The sequence below is a fragment of the Rhamphochromis longiceps genome, linkage group LG18 (genome assembly GCF_057381845.1).
Source record: "Rhamphochromis longiceps isolate RC_006_pf linkage group LG18, R_longiceps_female_GT1.1, whole genome shotgun sequence".
NCBI lineage: Eukaryota > Metazoa > Chordata > Actinopteri > Cichliformes > Cichlidae > Rhamphochromis > Rhamphochromis longiceps.
This window is the reverse complement of record NC_140574.1, coordinates 25,922,351-25,939,158: the sequence shown is the minus strand read 5'-3', so window position 1 is coordinate 25,939,158 and position 16,808 is coordinate 25,922,351. Positions and strand designations below refer to the sequence as shown.

The following is a 16,808-nucleotide window of genomic DNA, read 5'->3' as shown; positions in this document are numbered from 1 at the left end:
GCTGGTGAATATGGGCAAAGTCTATTAGTGAATTTACAAGAATGGATCAATATTCAGAAAGCTGCAGTTCATGGTAAAGGACAAATTAGGTAGACAGCCTCAAAAATGCTGTGAACCCTCTGAGTCTAAAAAGCGATATGATGCCCCCACGGGCTAAACTGATAAGAGAAGCAGCCAAATAAAGAAAAAGTTGTCCTTGGTTACCCACACACGAAGAGATAAGATGATTTTTATGCCCAGCTGCTCTAACACCCACTTTCCAGATGTTTTAGACAGTTGTTTTGAACCCATAAACATCAAATTCTCAGCTTAAAAAAAATTAAAGCACAATTTTGGTTACTGAGCCCGTAATGAGGCATTCACAAGAGTCCAAACAGTAAGGTTGTGATGTTGGTCAGTATCCTCCGGACCCTCATTTAGTTTCCTTTAATTTATATGGAAAACCTGGAAGTTGTGGGGCAGCCACCTTGAAAGGTTTGAAGCTTGATGAGGATCAAGTGAAATAGTGGGTTTATACTCACTTTTGCTCAGTGTTACTGTTTGCCCTCTATTTCCAGAGTGTACAACCCATCCTGAACAGAAATATACATGTTTTTTCCTCTTAAAGGCAGAGAATCAAACAGATATGCACACCGTATCGTTTCCTATAGACAGGTTGAATAATGAGCAGAGATGACCACACCTTCAGGATGTCCGACTGTGCTGAAAGCACATCTGTTTGAGGCCAGAGTTCATGGCTCCCAGCTACCGCTCACTGTAAACTTCAACCTATTAAACAGTAACTTTCCACTTAATAGAATTTACTGGATTCTTAGAGTCACCCTTTTCCAAATCAAAAATCATTTAGATGCCAAAGGAAGCTTTCATACTGAAAACACATGCACTGCTCCTCAATTTCCACAGCTAATGATATAACAGCTCGTTAGACTGAATATATTCACTTTTCTTTATTGTTTATACTGAGCACTGCTGTTAACAGAGGACGACTCATTTTAATCACTGCAACATTTAAATGTTTGTAACAAATTGTGGCTCAGGCCATTGTACAAGTCTACATGAATTAAATGAGTAAATTAATTAGCTTTAAATGATGAACTGGGACAGAGTACACAGACAAGTGACACAAAACTGAAACAAACGAGTCCGATCATGAGAAAAACTTCCCTCATGAATCCTGTAACAGAAAATATGACTGAACAGAAGGTTTTGCTTCTGTCCTGCAGATGTCTTCCTGCGACACCGCTGAGGCTGGCCTTAAGACTTTTATTGCACATGTTGTGACATAAAAAAAAGAGGGACACGAGTCCTTTAATGGGAGTAAGATGTAAGGTGACATGCACAGCATAAGAGCCTAACATAACTTAGTCTTTGTAAAAGTCATGCAGAGTTTGAAAAAGGAGTTGCAGCAGAATCCAGGTAATGTTTATGTACTTAGTGCTGGTCTTAAACATGAAACAGGACTTTTTTTTTTTAATGGGGAGACGAGGGAAATTAAATTTAGCTTTAATTTTGGAGACGGGAGGTCCACTTTGCTTTTATGAGTATATACAGCAGAATTTAGTCAATTACCATCTTATGCACTACATTTTTTAAAAGTAATGTAACAATTGTGCAGTGATTTGTATATATTTTTGCTTTTTTAGCCAGACGGAGATGAATACGACATGGAAGTTGACCTGCTGGAGACAGACTGTCACGTGTTGGACCCGCTGCCTCTTGCCAACTGCACAGTCAGGCCCAAAGTACAGACGGTGAGACGCAGAAGCTCTCAGGCTTCGACTCCTGTAATTCAGTCGATATTAGTTCTGATCAACCTACTTTGATTCTTCGTTCTCTTCCAGGCGGTAGAAGGAGACTGTGATGTGGTGCTGAAGAAGGTTGGCGGTGTTCTGAAGGTCATTGCATTCAAGTGCAAATCAGAGGGTAAAGATCACAGATGCTGCTCTCATCCAAATGATTACAAAGAACAAACCACAGCAGTGTCCATACATACTGCATGTGTCAATAACCTGTATGTGACTTTCCTGCTCGACTTGTAGTATCCACAGAGGATTTGTGTTTGGGCTGTCCCAGCCTCCTTCCCCTCAATAACACCGATGCGCTGGACTTTGTTCATGCCTCTCTGACAACCTTCAACAACATGACTGTGAACACGACACATGTTCTTCTCGAGGTTGGAAGGTTGTCATCACAGGTCAGACAGTCAGGATACTTTTTACCAGATGTAACACAGCTGCATGCTTTAACCTGCAGCTGTCAGTTCATCAGTGCTGTTTAATACTCTCAGGTTGTGTCTGGTGGGCCCATCTTCATAACAGAATATGTGGTTGTTGAGGGAAACTGCACCGAGGATCCCTGCGTGCCTCTCAACGATGCCATGGCTGTGAGTACACAGTAGTAAAAGCACTCAGTTTGTTTTCAGGCCTGTTCAGCTGATCTGAGATGGAGAAATGTTCAATCAGGTCACCAGATGTTGAAAATGAACAAAACTGAGAGCTGTGCCTCTCTCTCCAGGCTCGTGGGATTTGTACAGCCAAAGGTACAATCGCCCAGCACAGTGTGGACTGCAAGATGTTCTCCACTCTGGTAAAATACTGCATCTGACTTCTAATATGTTCTGATTCATGAAGACAAAACAACATTCACCATCTAACGTTCACACAGAAAACATTAAGAACTGTTTTTCTCTCACTGATGTCATTTTTTTAGATTCCCATTGTAGATGCCAACAGCACTGCAGCTGCAGACCCCGTCCTACCACCAGTGGTTCATGTGCACACACACGGCCTGTCACACAAGCACGGCCACAGCCACCACAAACTGACTGCTCTCCACAACCCCCATCAAAACGTCCTGTTATCTGCAGAGTCAGCTGAAGTTGTACCTGTCGTCCCTGCTGCTGCTGCTCCAGCTGCAGATTATGATTCAGCTGGAGAATCTTTGACGAGTAAGGAGCCTCCTCTTTTCTTCAGGAAGAGAGATGTATCTGCTGCCATCATGGTTGATGCTCCTGCTGTTCAAACAGGACCAGTTTCTCTCGTGCCAGTCTGCCCAGGAAGAGTCAGGTTCTTCTAAGTGTTCAAGTCCCACAGACTCTATACTTGCTTTCATTTGTAGCAGAGCACCTTTGATATGTGAGCCATGTCCAGTAGTGGCAGTAGGAATAATTTGCTTTAAACTGTCGAATCAGACAATCATCTGTGTAAAACTGAATGTAATGCTGATCATTAAATCTTCAGTAAATGTGTTTATAAATCAAAACAATCGACTATGTCAGTACATTTACAGGCCTAGTGAGCACACTTATATGTACCATGATGCATTCAGTCATCCCTGCAAAGTCTATCAGAACAAGTGCAGAAGTTTACAGTGCATTCAATCCTGCTGTGAACCCGCTGACACTTCTCATACAGTCATGGAAGAAGAACACACACACACACACACACACACACGCTTTTTAAAGATTTCATTACACAGTATATTTTACTGACAAACATTGTGTGCTAAAACAAATGAGAGCAGTGGAACACTTGATTTTCAAGTTCACCACACAAGCACTCATCCACCCACCCCCAGGCAACTGTTTATGAATGGGCAAATTCCATTTATTGCATTTACAAGAACGGATCAATGCATATCATGCTAAAGCACAAACAAGCTGGACAAACAGGTTCAAAAAAGGCTGTGTACCTTCCAAGTGTAAGAAGCGGATATTATGGCCCCACTGGGTAAACTGATAGCAAAAGCAGCCAAACAGAGGTCGTCCGTCATGACCTACGTCACAGCAGATATGAATTCTATGCCCTTCTGCCCAACACACACTCCAGAAAAAAAAAAAGTTCAAAGCACACGTTTTGGGTAGTTGCACCATTTATTCACATTGCTAGAAATTGCTGCTTTCATGCTTCCAACTTCAATGCTTCTTCTGAAGGAGTTCAAGAGACATTCGTACGAGTCCAAACAACAAGGGTAAGGAGTTCAACACCTGCCTCAGCTACACACTACCACCAGCTTAGTGATCAGCTTCTCAGCCCCATCCTTGAAACATCTTTTGAGCATTATGGGGTGGAAACCTGTTGCTGGAGCCTAAAGGAGTCGAGAAGTCTTTAAAGGATTCGTGGAATTTTAGCTTTAACTGTGCTGCACCTAAAGGTGGCTTGTAGAGGGGAAATATAAGTGGAGGGCCATCCGTAGTAGGAGAAAGGAATGGCAGACCGGAATTGTTAATGTCATCATTATCCTCATTTTCATTATCATAATCATCACCATGGTTAGCATTACCAGGCGAGGGAGTGGGAATACCTTCCTCAAGCCACTTGGAGAGTTGTTCATTTCCCTGCAGGGGCTTAAAATTCAGTGGAGTCTTAAGTTTACCATTCTGCTTTTTTGCAAGATTTTGGGTCATAAAATTTAAATCAACAGTCGGATCTCTGTAAAGCTCAGAGGAATCCACGAAGCTGTTGGGCTCCCTGCCTGGTGGTTCACGCTGTAGCAGCACATAATTCCCAGAATAGAAATTTAGAGTCTGCTCATGTTTGGAGTTTGAGTCACTTATGAATGGTTTTAAATTGTTCGGGAACACAGAGTTGTTATAAGTGGATACAGGAGCGTGCTGAAGCCTATCGAAAGGAACCATAAAATTATCAAGTTCCTCTCCAGGTGATTTATTGTGTTGCTGCTGTGAATTTGGGTTGTTAGACATAAAATTAGGCCACGTTGGACGGTTCAAGTTCCCAGTCAATAGTTGACCGTTTACCTGCACTGGGGACTTAATGTTATTCAGCTGATATTGCCCTGCTGGGTCATAACCTGAAGGCAGAGGTTCTGAGGATTGGCTGTGTAGATACGGCCAGTGGGCATGCAGTGAATTAGGTGCGGGGTTCACGCGGTTCAGTGGTTCATGATTTGCAGTCCAACTTGGATCATTTCCTCGTGGTGTAGTAGGGTTGCCATCTGGTGGCTGTAAATATAATTGCTCCACATTTTGATCTGGAAAGGGGTGCAGTGAGAGGGGCACAGAGGTGTAAGATGAGGCAGATTGTGCTGCTTCAGTCGGCTGTTGAGGAAGTCTTGCAGAACCCACGCCAAACTCAAAATATGAAGCTGTAGGTGGAAATGAAAGATCTGGAAACAAGTGAGGCACATCTGCACAACTGCCAACTCTAGCTGGAGTAATATGGAGAAGCTGATAAAAAGTCATTTGTGTACAGCAGTTAGACAAGGAGCACACAGGTTGCATATATGCAGAGCTGAGCTGAGGATCTTGCGGGGCTGTATAACTATTGATAGTTAGTGGAATTGCAGATTCAGGATGTTTTTGGTCACTGGGTTTAGCAGCACCCTGTGGCTGCAAATAGGTAGCAGAGGGTAATGTCACAGGCTGTAGCAGCTGGAGCTGCTGTGGGTAATAGAGCTGGTTAAGTAGGTGATGCATCTGACCCTGTGGATATCTGAGAAGAGGTGGTGTGCTTTGGACTGGATTTTCCTCATTTGTTCCAGCTGGTGTCTCAGATATTTGACAAAGTTTGTACACTTGTCCCAAAAGACTTTCAGCTGCTGATGCCAAAGCAGCATTTGGATTTCTGGCAGGCTGATTTTCAGGGCACAAGTACATTTGCTGGTGTACCTGACGCTGAGGGGCTTCAGGCTGTGGTGGCTGAGGAACAGTGGACGGGTTTGTAGCAGGCTGTGCTTTGGGCTTTGGTTGGGGGTAGAAGTGATAGAGGTGGGAAAGTTGGTTCTGTGCTTTGGGTTCTGCTTCCTCTGGTTTTTCAGGTAATTTGTGATATGGTGGATGATCTTCAGATGCTGAAGGCTGTGAGTAAAAAGAAAATGAATATGGGGGTTTTTTGTCTTGACTCTCGGGTTGGCTTGCAGGAGGTTCCTGAAGGAGACTAGGCCGTGGGTTGATTGGGCTGGGAAGCAAATGTTCTTCAAACTGACCTGCTGGTGGTTTAGTTATTAGTGACAGTGTAGGGGCAGGTGGCTGAGAATAAAAAGGGGGAAAATGTTGCCATCTTTTCCCTGCATCAGTTTGGACAACTGGAGATGAAGCAGGTCTAGGATTCACTGCGGGTGCAGCAGGTGTATTGACCAGACTTGCAGAGTAAAAGAAAGTGGGGTGGAAAGGACGATCCGTATCTTCTGGCCACTGATTCAGCATATCTGAGTTCTGAGGAAGAACCGCTTGATGAGGATCATGAGGAAAAGTCGACGCATACACACCTTTGCTTGGCGTTTCATTCTGCCAATCGGGATCCTTTGCTGGGTTTTCTGTGAATTCAGGCTGAGCTGGTAATTGTGACGGACAGGAAATTGTTGTTTCTCCATCTCCAGCAACTTCCAGAGTATACAACCCATCCTGAACAGAAATACAAGTTATCTTTCTTCCTAAGAAAGAGAGAAAAATCAAAACAAACATGCACAACATACCTTTTTCTCTAGGCAGGGCGCATAATGAGCAGAGATGACCACACCTTCAGGATGTTCGACTGTGCTGAAGCCACATCTGTTTGAGGCCACGGTTAGTGGCTCCCATTTACCGTTCACTGCAAAATAAATGGCAGGCAGGAACTCACCTTAGGTTTCCTACTCCTAAAGTCATCTTTTGGCAAACTAAGCTATCATTTAGAAAATATAGAAAGCCACATAGAAAGCTAAAAAGTTTAGACAAAAAACAAAACACACACACTGGAGTTTGGACCATCAGTTAACCTTAAGAGAATCTAAAATACATGAAAATTAAGTGGTTGTCATAGTCACACAGGGTTTGGAAAAAGTATTTGTAGGCCAGTTTAGCCAACATGTCATGTCTTTAGTGCTGGTTTAAAAACAAAAACAGAGACATGATGAGGACCAAAAACTCACACTTAACTTTAATATTGGAGACGGGCAGGGTCCACTCCGTTTTTACGAGCATGTCCGCAGTATTGCAGGTGACCATCGGAGGATTCAGTGACAGCGAGGCCATGAAAGGGCACGACATCCTCACTGGTATGCCCCACCAAAGCAGTGGGAGAACATAAGTGTCCTCCTGAAAGCAGCAAGGAAGCTATTATACATAAGCACGTGGTTAAAATGTGCAGTGCCTTCAGATCACAGTGACCCACCTGGAGAGCGACGAAGCAACCATCATAGGGTGCGACTAGGACCAGATCTCGTCGTGTCGAGCTGATGGTGTAACCGCAGCTCGAAGGTAACTTGGACAGGGGCAAAGGAGACAAATGGCTTCCTGGGGGAGACGTTCAGCAGGAGGAGGGTGTAAAAAGCATTACATGGAACTACTACGCAGACCTTAACATAACTACTTACCCCTGTCCACGAAAAGCAGAGATCCAGGGGTAGAAGCAGCATCATGAACCTGAAGCGTCATGGAGTCTAGCGTACATTCAACCTTTGGTTCCATCTTAAGGAGTCGTTCCATTGCCTCCAGGTCGAGACCACCATATTGTCCATCTGGTTGTTTAGCTTCCTCCCAGGCTTTCAAAAGTAGGGTTTGAAATTAGTTTTAGAAGGTATGCAGTCGTTTACTAGAGGCCCTAAAACACTATGAACACAAAATCCTTTACAAGCATAAGAGACCAAATGTTGGATTTATTACTTTTAAAAGCCATGGCTCACTTTCAATTTTAACTTTACGTACCCACGTCTGCCTGGTAATCTGTTTCAACATCCCTGGTGTTGTTTGTGGTCTTGTTTCTGTTGGGTTTAGGACTTCGCAGCAGCTTTTGCCCAATTGAAAGTTTTCCATGATGCTGATGACCTTTAGCTCCACTTTGACTAAGCGTTGAGTTTCCACCTAGTTCATCCAGGGCTTTAAGCCTCGTCAGTGTTGCGCATTGACAAAGTGAAGCAGAAAACAAAAAGAGCCCAAAATACAGTGAGCCATTAACACCCCTGCTCTCTCTACACGCCATTGGAACAGAGGAAAAAGCACTGCCCCAGGACTGTACCACAAAAACTGATCAGTCCTCTTAGCATGTAGTGCTAAACCTGGTCTTAATTTTGACTAATCAAACACCTAACCACAGCAGCTGGTGCCAATGGCGCAGTTAAGAGCAGGAGGTAGTCTGTGGCTCTGACAAGACAACAAGATTTACAACAAGTTACCCTGCTGCCATTTTTCTAACAGAACTTTTTTGCTGCTCAGTTTTCCTTCGGCTGAATGATGCTATACAGATTTTATGGTAATATAATTCTTCTACAGCTTGTTTAGTGGCCAATTTTCAGACTTTTTGTTGCTTCATTTTGTGTGAAACATCTTTGAAACTTTTTTAAAAGAAAAATTGAATAAAATCTCAAATCAAAACTCCACTGCAATAATAAATCACATATGGATTGTGTTGCTGTCCGTGTCTCCTTTATTCTGGTCAAAGTGTGGGTAGTGTGGGTTTGGTGGGCAAGCAGCAGCTGTACTAAACTCAATACTAAGCAGTCAAACACTGTTTAGAACCACAAATTTTACTGAAATCTAGCGCTCGTCCCGAGTTTCCAAATTTGAGTCCCACTCTGAGGAAATGTGCCTGATATGGTGCATATCTAAAATCTAGTGTGTTTCTTTAGTGTAGCAAAAACACATGCAGCTAGTCTTTATACAAGACAATGATGTCGTGAGACTTTTTTTTTTTGCCAGTGAGAAAATGAGTAAAGACATGACTGATTTTGTCTCAGAGATTTAGAGCTGTGTAGCCAGTTTATCCTTCCTGTCTAGCATGTTTTCTTTCCTTTGGTTTGATTAGGAACTGGTCTGAAAGTAAGACAGATTATCACCCAAATCCCATTTAGATCAACACTTTATTTTATTGTTTTAACCTTAAAAGTTTGTCCTTAGCTACTGAAAATACCAAAGCAGCCCGAGCAGATCAAAGCGATTTCCCTTTGATGGCAGCCTGCAATTTATTAAAACTCTGTAATTCCTACAGATTTTAGTCATTAAACACTTCAGCAAGTTTATTTCTGGGATTTGGCAAGACTCGAGTGCATTCTCCTATTAAAGAGTGGAATGTGATAATTCACACATTAAGTGTAGCAGTAGCGTTCTCCTGTTTGATCATAAGATCTAGGTCAGTGTTTTCCCAATCAGAGTATGTACTGTTGCTAATTCAGTGTATCATTAGCACAATAAATTCAAACTGCCCCAGTTACAGCTATAATCACTAAAACTCCTGATTTACTCCATTAAACAAAGATTGAAGTGATGAGGCAACAGACTGGACATACTGGCTTTCCCTCTGGTTGGAATAATGTTTATTTGATCTGTCTGTAAACAAGACGTCTCATCGATGCATGGCATTTGAAACAGCAGATTTTGTGGCAGAAGGAAACTTCCCACTCAAAGAAAAGTGGACAAAATATTCCAAACTTTTTTCCCCCCCGTCGTTTAATTCTGTACATATTCCACAAAGTCTGGAGATTACTGATGCCAAAATATCCCTTAGGAAAAGTGCCATTAAAAGTTACTTCTTGCTGGGGCAGCAGTTTAAAAATCCAACTTGTGGTAGCAACAGATCATCAGATATTGATTTTTTTTTTTTTATGGCACAGAATACACAGTTATTCTCAGAAAAAAAAAAATTCACAAGACAACTTACAAATGTTCTTATTCCAACCAACACCATTTTCAATATGTTTAGTGTACACAGCATCTTTTTTTTTTTCTTTTAAATATACTTCTACGTACCGTACTATGACAATTTGTGAATACACCTTTGATGACTAAAGCACAAGGCAAATAATCCCAAGGCGCTGGAGCCCAGCAGCCTCAGTTTACAGTCAAAATGCATTCATACTGTAGTACAATGACATTTCAGTTTCATCGGTTAATGAACAAGAAGTTAGCGACAAATCAATTAGTGATGAGAAGTTTAAGTAGTGTTGAAGTCTAAAGAAGCAGTTACATGTTTTACAGTCATCTCAAGTAGTCGTCTTAATGATTTACAGTCAACAGGTGATGCCAACAATCATCCATCAGAATAAGCTGAAGGAGCTCTGATAACCCTTTTATATTGACAATTGGTCCAAAGGGAGGGAGACTTGTGGGGGAGAGGGGTGTGTATGCATGTAGTGATTTTACAGCAAAATTTACAGATAGCAGGAGATGACAGACGTCTCAGCTGGCACAGAGGTGGAATGTCTGCAGAGACTCCCGAAATATAGTGAAGTGAGACGACGACCTCAGTAATGGGTGACCTTACACAACAGCCCAACACCACATCGTTAACTTTTAAGACCACATTCAGGTACAACAGCAAAGAAAAGCATGTGATGGAGGGTTGAAGAAGTTGTGCGGCGAGGGCGGCGAATCGGTACACACATACAGGACTTTAGAGGAAGTTTGTCATTTCTTTAATGGAAGCAGATGAGAAGATGGTTTTGGCTGGAATACGGCGCTAGGACAGAGGAGGGAGCCGGGCTGGGATCCAAGTGTTACAGAGAGTATGCATGCAACTTTTAAATGCCAACATGCTGATTTAAAAAAAAAAAACAAAAAAAAAAAACACAGCATCTTTTAGTAATGCTCAAAAGAAGGGGAAAGAAAATGCGTAATTATGCACCTTCACCACCATCACATGTGTACTTCCTGTTCAAATACTAGCCACTTGCTGCAGTGAATGTTATAGAAGGCGAGTCCAAATTTGTTGAATGCTTTTATTACACTTTGCGATCATATTTGATGCACACTTGTGGTTAACATTTCAATGAACATGCCATTACTGTAGTGTCAGAAACATCAGAAGTACAATGTTTAAGTGGGGAACATTAAAAAAAAATAAAAATAAATAAAGAGGGTGGTGTTGGGAGGGTTAAGCAAACAAAAGGTTGTGTATAAAAGTAGACTGGATAGGAAGTAACACTGTATGCCACCTAATCCTGGAAGTAGTGTCAACACAATACGGTGAGTGGTAGTGAGCTGCTAAGGTGACGAACGGGTGGAGAGGTTGCTTAATATCCAGACTTCCTCAGGTACTCAGCCATTGCATGTGCTTTCTTGTTAAGATTTCCACCATGGACCGCCTCCTTTCCCATGACTATAACCAATACTGGAGCACACAAGGAAAAAAAGAGAAATGAACAGAATTGAAGAGTCTCCCTCCCCCTACAGGATGGATGGGGGAGGGGGGAACAAAGGTGACACAGCATCTTACCACTCTTCATTGCTATTAAAAGTTTCCAAGACATTTGACTGCTTTCAGGAGAAATCTTAACAGCAATATTTCTTTTCTCTTCTTTATGTCCCTCAAATTTTAGCTAAGTGAGCTTGAAATCATTAAAACCCTGAATCCCTCAAGTATTTTGCCATTGAGTAAGCCTTCTTATTCAATCCGCCTCCATGGACCCCTTCTTTGCCCATTACAAGAACCAAAACTGGAAAAGAGAAGAGATAGAAAAGAGACAGTTAAGAAAAAGAGGTAAGAGAAAAGCAGTAAGAGTGTTTTCCCACACACAGGTTCTACTTGGGCGGGCCGCTCAGGTATATTAACAGCTACCTAAATGTGCCTGATAAATGTTTTTGTTCAATTTTATTTTCCTCATTGAGTCAGACGTCATCTCTGATCAAGTTAACACTAGAAAAATTTCTGCACTCTTATTTTGAAAGGTCAGTTGCTGATAACCAGCAAGCACTGACCATTTCTCTTCGCACGTTTTCTCTGCTGCAGCTTTCACCTGCTGCTCAGTGGATGTGCTTTTGAAGATCCACTGTGAGCTGGAGGTTCACACCTGCCAGAACCTGCAGCAGGTGGAGAACTGGTTTATGTGGCGCTACACCGAGCTCACTGAGGCTGCAGGGAATAATAAGGGCTACCAGCTACAGTCTAAAAACTATGGAGTCATAGTTCAACTGCAGTATGAGACTCACTGAAGATACAGCTGATGACATTGCTTAAAAAAAGCAAAAAAGCAAAAACCCTTGGGTCAAAGTGCAGACCCAAGTTGCATAGAAAATGCTTATAATTTATTATTTAAGACAGCTCCTCCCACTTTTACACACACACTTATCTCCCGCCACAAGTTGAGCACAAGTATGTGGGAAACACTATTAGAAATGTGACATCTAAGGATATTCAACTGAAGTGCAGTTTTATTATTAGCATTATTCATGTTGCTACTTGACACAATACAGCCTCTACACATGTCCTGTGTCACTGAACCATTGATTCAAATCTGCCAAATTCATTAACCATAATTTCTAGTTCTGTTAAAGACAAAACAGTTACGGATGAGTGAGCAGTTTCCTGCACAGCCCTCGTCTTCAGTGCACTTTTAAATATTGGTGTGTTTTGCACTGACAAACTGCAGGAAGACCAGTGCACTTGATTAGACCCATTTTCTCAGCTTCTGCTGACCTCTGCGTTTACCAACAAACCAGATGTGATTCGCCCAAGAGATTTAGGACAGAATCGCTCCTTTTTTGAGGGTCCTGGCTCTTTCTGCTAAAGAAAGATAATACCAAAAAAGAAAGACACTAATCAAGGTGCACTGTACCTTCCATACAGTTAAGACTGTAGCACCTCCATGCATGTGCTGTTGAATCAAATGTGTGCATTATTTCTTTGACTCTTCAAGTGAGGAACAACATACAGAGAAGTAGAATAACAGGTGGAAATAGCTCGTGCTTAGGGAAAGAAGAAAAAAACCCCAAAAAGAACAATACAACTTATAGCTGAGGACAAAACAGTAAATGAAAACAGAATCTGGTTTTCATTGCAACCAGTGTTTCTCACCTTAGCACCAGGTTACAGTCATTTTTAAACAAATCATTTTCAAGTGAGAACTGATTTAAAAGTATTTAAATGTTTTGGATGTGTGCAATTAGCGCGCACGCGCACACAGGCAAATTGAAAGAAGCGGGGATATCGTGGCTTATAAAGCTGTACTAATCTTGTAATAAATGCAAACACTAGAGTAACCGTAACTTGAGTCAAAGATACTAAAACCATGTGTTTGAGGCCTACAAAAGATTTAAATCATCAAAATAACACAATTTTCTGCCAACACAAAACTTGTTTCTTCACTAATGTTAAACTATTTCAGTAGTTTTGGCCATCCTGTATCATTTGACCTTTATAGAACAAATGACTAATTAAGAATATAAACTATTAATGAAATACTGGGAAAAATATAACTTTGTGCATCCTGTAGATCTTATTCTGGCTCAGGTGTGGATTACAACCATAGCAATGAGATAAGGAAGTGATGTCATGCTGCAAGAGAATGAGCCTGACAAATCTAATTTAAGACATTGCTCATACCCATGTGTTTATGGGAAACAGTAGTGTCTTAGCCTAAGTATGCATTCTGATAGCTGCAAAAAGCTAACCCATAATACGCCTTTACCTTTGCCGGCTCTTCCCACAGAGATATTGTATGTAGGTTCTCCTCCTTGGCTCTTTGTCCTGATGTCCATTGTCCAGTCGCCCTCATCCTGGAGGCTGTCTCTGAGGACTGAACACTTCTTTGAGCCCAGAGTGAGACCGCTGGTGTAAAAGGTCTCCCTGTCCTTACCGATAAGGACGTCTATTTCCTGAGACTGAGGAGAGAGAGAGGGGCAAACAAAAAAAGAGACACACAAAGCAACAGGATTGAGGCGATATTAGTCACATGCCCAAGAAGTAGATGTGGTTCCAGTGACATGGCAAGCATAATCCCATTTCAAATAACACAGTATTATTAGGTAGATCAACTTTAATGCATGACTTTTATGCACACATGAATTCCGCACAATAATAATTGAGGGCTATTTTAAAAGAATTGCACATGTCTTGACTTTTGGGGATTCGTTTCCATCCTTGTAAACACTGTTTTATAATTCTTTTGTGAGAATTGGGTGATTTTTTTGCAAAGACATTCCAATTCTGTTCTGGGTGTCAGACAAAATGATAGAGGCCTCAATTATCTAATATTTTAGAAAGGCACAGAGAAAAACAAAAGGTATATTATTAATAGTAGCATTCTGGCACCGGTCACGTGTGACAAAACAGCGGCATTAGGAATTACAGACTAGCATCAAGGGAAAGGACCGCGTTGAAACCCATTCTCTGAATCCTAACACGCCCTGTCCCCAAACCAGGCGATAATATGATCGGGATCCTCTGCCTGCAGGGACTAGCGGAAGTAAAGCGGCGTCTATGCACCGGTCTACCGCTCAAGCAATCCCAATGAATGAACTGAAAACGCTCATTCCCTATTAAAAGACGAGCATTTATAATTGCACTCGTTTCTTGCTCGCACTGATAACACTGCGGATTTACCCCAGGCTGAACCAAACACCACACATTAGCTTTTAAAAGCACCCGGAGCCGGTAAAGCAGCAGCTTAAAGTTAGCTAATCAAAGCAAGCGTGCACACAAAAGCATGCACGCTCCCTTCAATCAGACACAGTCTACTCGCTGGTCTTAAATTAGCTAAGTGTTGTTTTACCCGGGTTCCCTCACCCCTTTATTTTGATTATTACAAGACAGCACGCCATAATCATCTATTTGTGTGTGAAAGCCATTATACGAGAAGCCTTCTCTGAACCACATGAGGTCTAATCCCAACGTTTCCTTAGCTAGAAAAAGCCGACACAGGCCACTGGTGAGCTAGCCAGCTAGCCCATAAGCTAGCTCGGCACCGTTAGCTCGTTAGTCGCTCAGATCCTGCGAGGTAACGGTTTCTGCGCTCCTCTGGCTGGTGAACGTCTGCGTGACAGATAACATTACTGCCAAACGAAACCACACTCTCACACCCCCAAACGAGCTCGTTTTGACTTCTTACCGTGATATTGTTGAATGTACCACCGGCATGTGCTGCCCAAACATATTTGGCGTCCATATAACCAACAATGGCGCTATCCTGACAGCTGCCATCGGCCATCAGGTTTTCCACGTAGCTTTGCCAAGACATTTTCAAGAAACTGATGATATAAATATATTTAATTTAAAAAACTACACCTATTTTTTAGTGTTGTCGCCAAATAAGAGGCAAGACAGAATGAAAGAAAGCCCGCAGACTAATTTAGAGTCTCCAATCTAACCCACACTTCGACGTTGAGCAACGCGAAGGCTGGGGCAGCAAAGAAAGCCAGGGCAGTGAGGCAGCGGCTGGGTGTAGTCCGTATCAGATCACTCCGCACAATGAGCTCCCTGGCGCTTTTATGGCAGCAGGCGGCGGAATAAAGAGGGACTTATCAGCTCAGCCAACAGTCAAGTCTGAGGGACTGCCGGGGTGGAGATTTACTGATTCTTCCATTAACTTCAAGTGTTTTCATGTTGTATGGATGACATGACAAAGAGCGTCAGACCAGACACCGTGTGGGCTTTTACCCGCAGTACACAAAAACAACACGCACTGAGATGCACGTGTCTGATGGATTTCGCGATTATTTTCTCACCTAACGATCCTTCATATTATTGCTACTTAAAATCTGCATTCACCGGCCACTTTGTTAGGTACACCTGTTCATCTGCAAGTAATTGCAAGTATCTTATCAGCCAATCACATAGCAGCAACTCAATGCATTGTAAATATGGTCGAGACGACATGCTGAAATTCAAACCGAGCATCAGAATGATGAAGAAAGGTGATTTAAGTGACTTTGAACGTGGCGTGGTTGTTTGTCTCTGTATTTCAGGAAAAAAATATCGGGGTTTGGGTTAGGGTGAAAATGCCTTGTTGATTTCAAAGGTCGGAGGATAATGGCTAGACTGCTTTGAGGTGATAGAAAGGGAATAATAACCCAAAAAGGCCATTCATTATGTTCATTATTCATAATTCATTATATTCTGAACACACAACACTTTGACCTTGAAGCAGATGGGCTACAGCAGCAGCCAAAGGGTGCCACTTCTGTCAGCTAAGAACAGGAAACTGAGGCTCCAGTCAACAAGATACTGGAAAATGTTTCCTGGTGAGTCTCAGTTTCTGCTCCAACATTCTGATGTAGGGTTAAAAAAAACAAAAAACAAGAAAGCATGGCTCCATCCTGCATCATATCAATGGTTCAGACTAGTAGTGGTGGTGTAATGGTGAGGGGGATGTTTTCTAGGCACACTTTAGGTCCCTTAGTACCAACTGTGCATCGTTTAAACACCACAGCCTGCCTGTTGTTGAATGTGTCCATCCTTTTTTGACTACAGTGCATTCATCTTCTGGTTGCTTCCAAGAAAGATCATCTCAAATTGCTTACTTGAACATACTAAGTTCACTGTACTCAAATAATCCCCACATCACCAGATCTTAGTCAAATCAAGCACCTTTGGATGTGCTCATGAACGTGCAGCCAACAAATCTGCAGTAACTGTGTGATGTTGTCATGTCAATATGGGCCAAAATCTCTCAGGAATGTTTTAAACACCCTATTGAATCCAAGGGATGAAGAATTAAGGCAGATCGGAAGGCAAAAAGGAAGTCCAACCTGGTACTAGCAAGTGATGACTACTGAGAGATATAAACCAGTCTCCCCTAAGAAATCTGATTATCTGAGATAAGCAACCCGTATATTTATTATCTGTGTTCTGCTTGGGGTCCTGGAGACAAACTCAGAAGCCCAAGACTGCTTAACATTATCTTATCAGCTTGGAACTTTTCATGACATCATTTTAGATTCTTTTATGTGATTAATATAAAAAAATGTGCTCAGACTCTAGCTAACACAAATATATGGAAAATTAGAATTATGTTTGGGAATTACAGTGGAACGCCTTTTGCTCATACTTATATACATTACCACATCTATTTGATCAAATATGCTGTCCCAGTTGGACAAATCATTGCACTCGCTTTAAAAAGGTTCAGGATTATGAGATTAGTACTGTTTTTACTTACACTAT

The 16,808-nt window shown here is 42.0% G+C and overlaps 3 protein-coding genes across 4 annotated transcripts; 1 reads left to right on the top strand and 2 right to left on the bottom strand.

Annotated features, from left to right (window-relative positions):
• Positions 1-1,611: 1,611 nt before the first annotated feature.
• LOC146648448 (alpha-2-HS-glycoprotein-like) lies at positions 1,612-3,075 on the top strand. Its single transcript, XM_085389408.1, has 6 exons — positions 1,612-1,751; positions 1,842-1,923; positions 2,040-2,194; positions 2,288-2,383; positions 2,515-2,586; positions 2,710-3,075. The coding sequence occupies exons 1-6, from the start codon at positions 1,665-1,667 to the stop codon at positions 3,073-3,075; spliced, it is 858 nt and encodes a 285-aa protein (XP_085245534.1). The 5' UTR covers positions 1,612-1,664.
• Positions 3,076-3,561: 486 nt separating this feature from the next.
• On the bottom strand, positions 3,562-9,077 carry LOC146648447 (uncharacterized). The gene is made up of 6 exons (XM_085389035.1): positions 7,643-9,077; positions 7,312-7,479; positions 7,110-7,231; positions 6,868-7,033; positions 6,433-6,548; positions 3,562-6,361 (listed from the first exon to the last, which is right to left on the bottom strand). The coding sequence occupies exons 1-6, from the start codon at positions 7,914-7,916 to the stop codon at positions 4,028-4,030; spliced, it is 3,180 nt and encodes a 1,059-aa protein (XP_085245161.1). The 5' UTR covers positions 7,917-9,077; the 3' UTR covers positions 3,562-4,027.
• A 152-nt stretch (positions 9,078-9,229) lies between these two features.
• Positions 9,230-15,125, bottom strand: LOC146648446 (profilin-2-like). Of its 2 annotated transcripts, none has more exons than XM_085389033.1 (3): positions 14,755-15,118; positions 13,336-13,528; positions 9,230-11,039 (listed from the first exon to the last, which is right to left on the bottom strand). In XM_085389033.1, exons 1-3 carry the CDS (start codon positions 14,881-14,883, stop codon positions 10,942-10,944), a joined length of 420 nt encoding a protein of 139 aa, XP_085245159.1. In that variant the 5' UTR covers positions 14,884-15,118; the 3' UTR covers positions 9,230-10,941. The 2 variants fall into 2 exon arrangements, with proteins under 2 accessions (XP_085245159.1, XP_085245160.1); XM_085389034.1 differs by lacking the exon at positions 9,230-11,039 and adding an exon at positions 11,046-11,364 and having other exon boundaries at positions 14,755-15,125.
• Between the last annotated feature and the right edge of the window lie 1,683 nt (positions 15,126-16,808).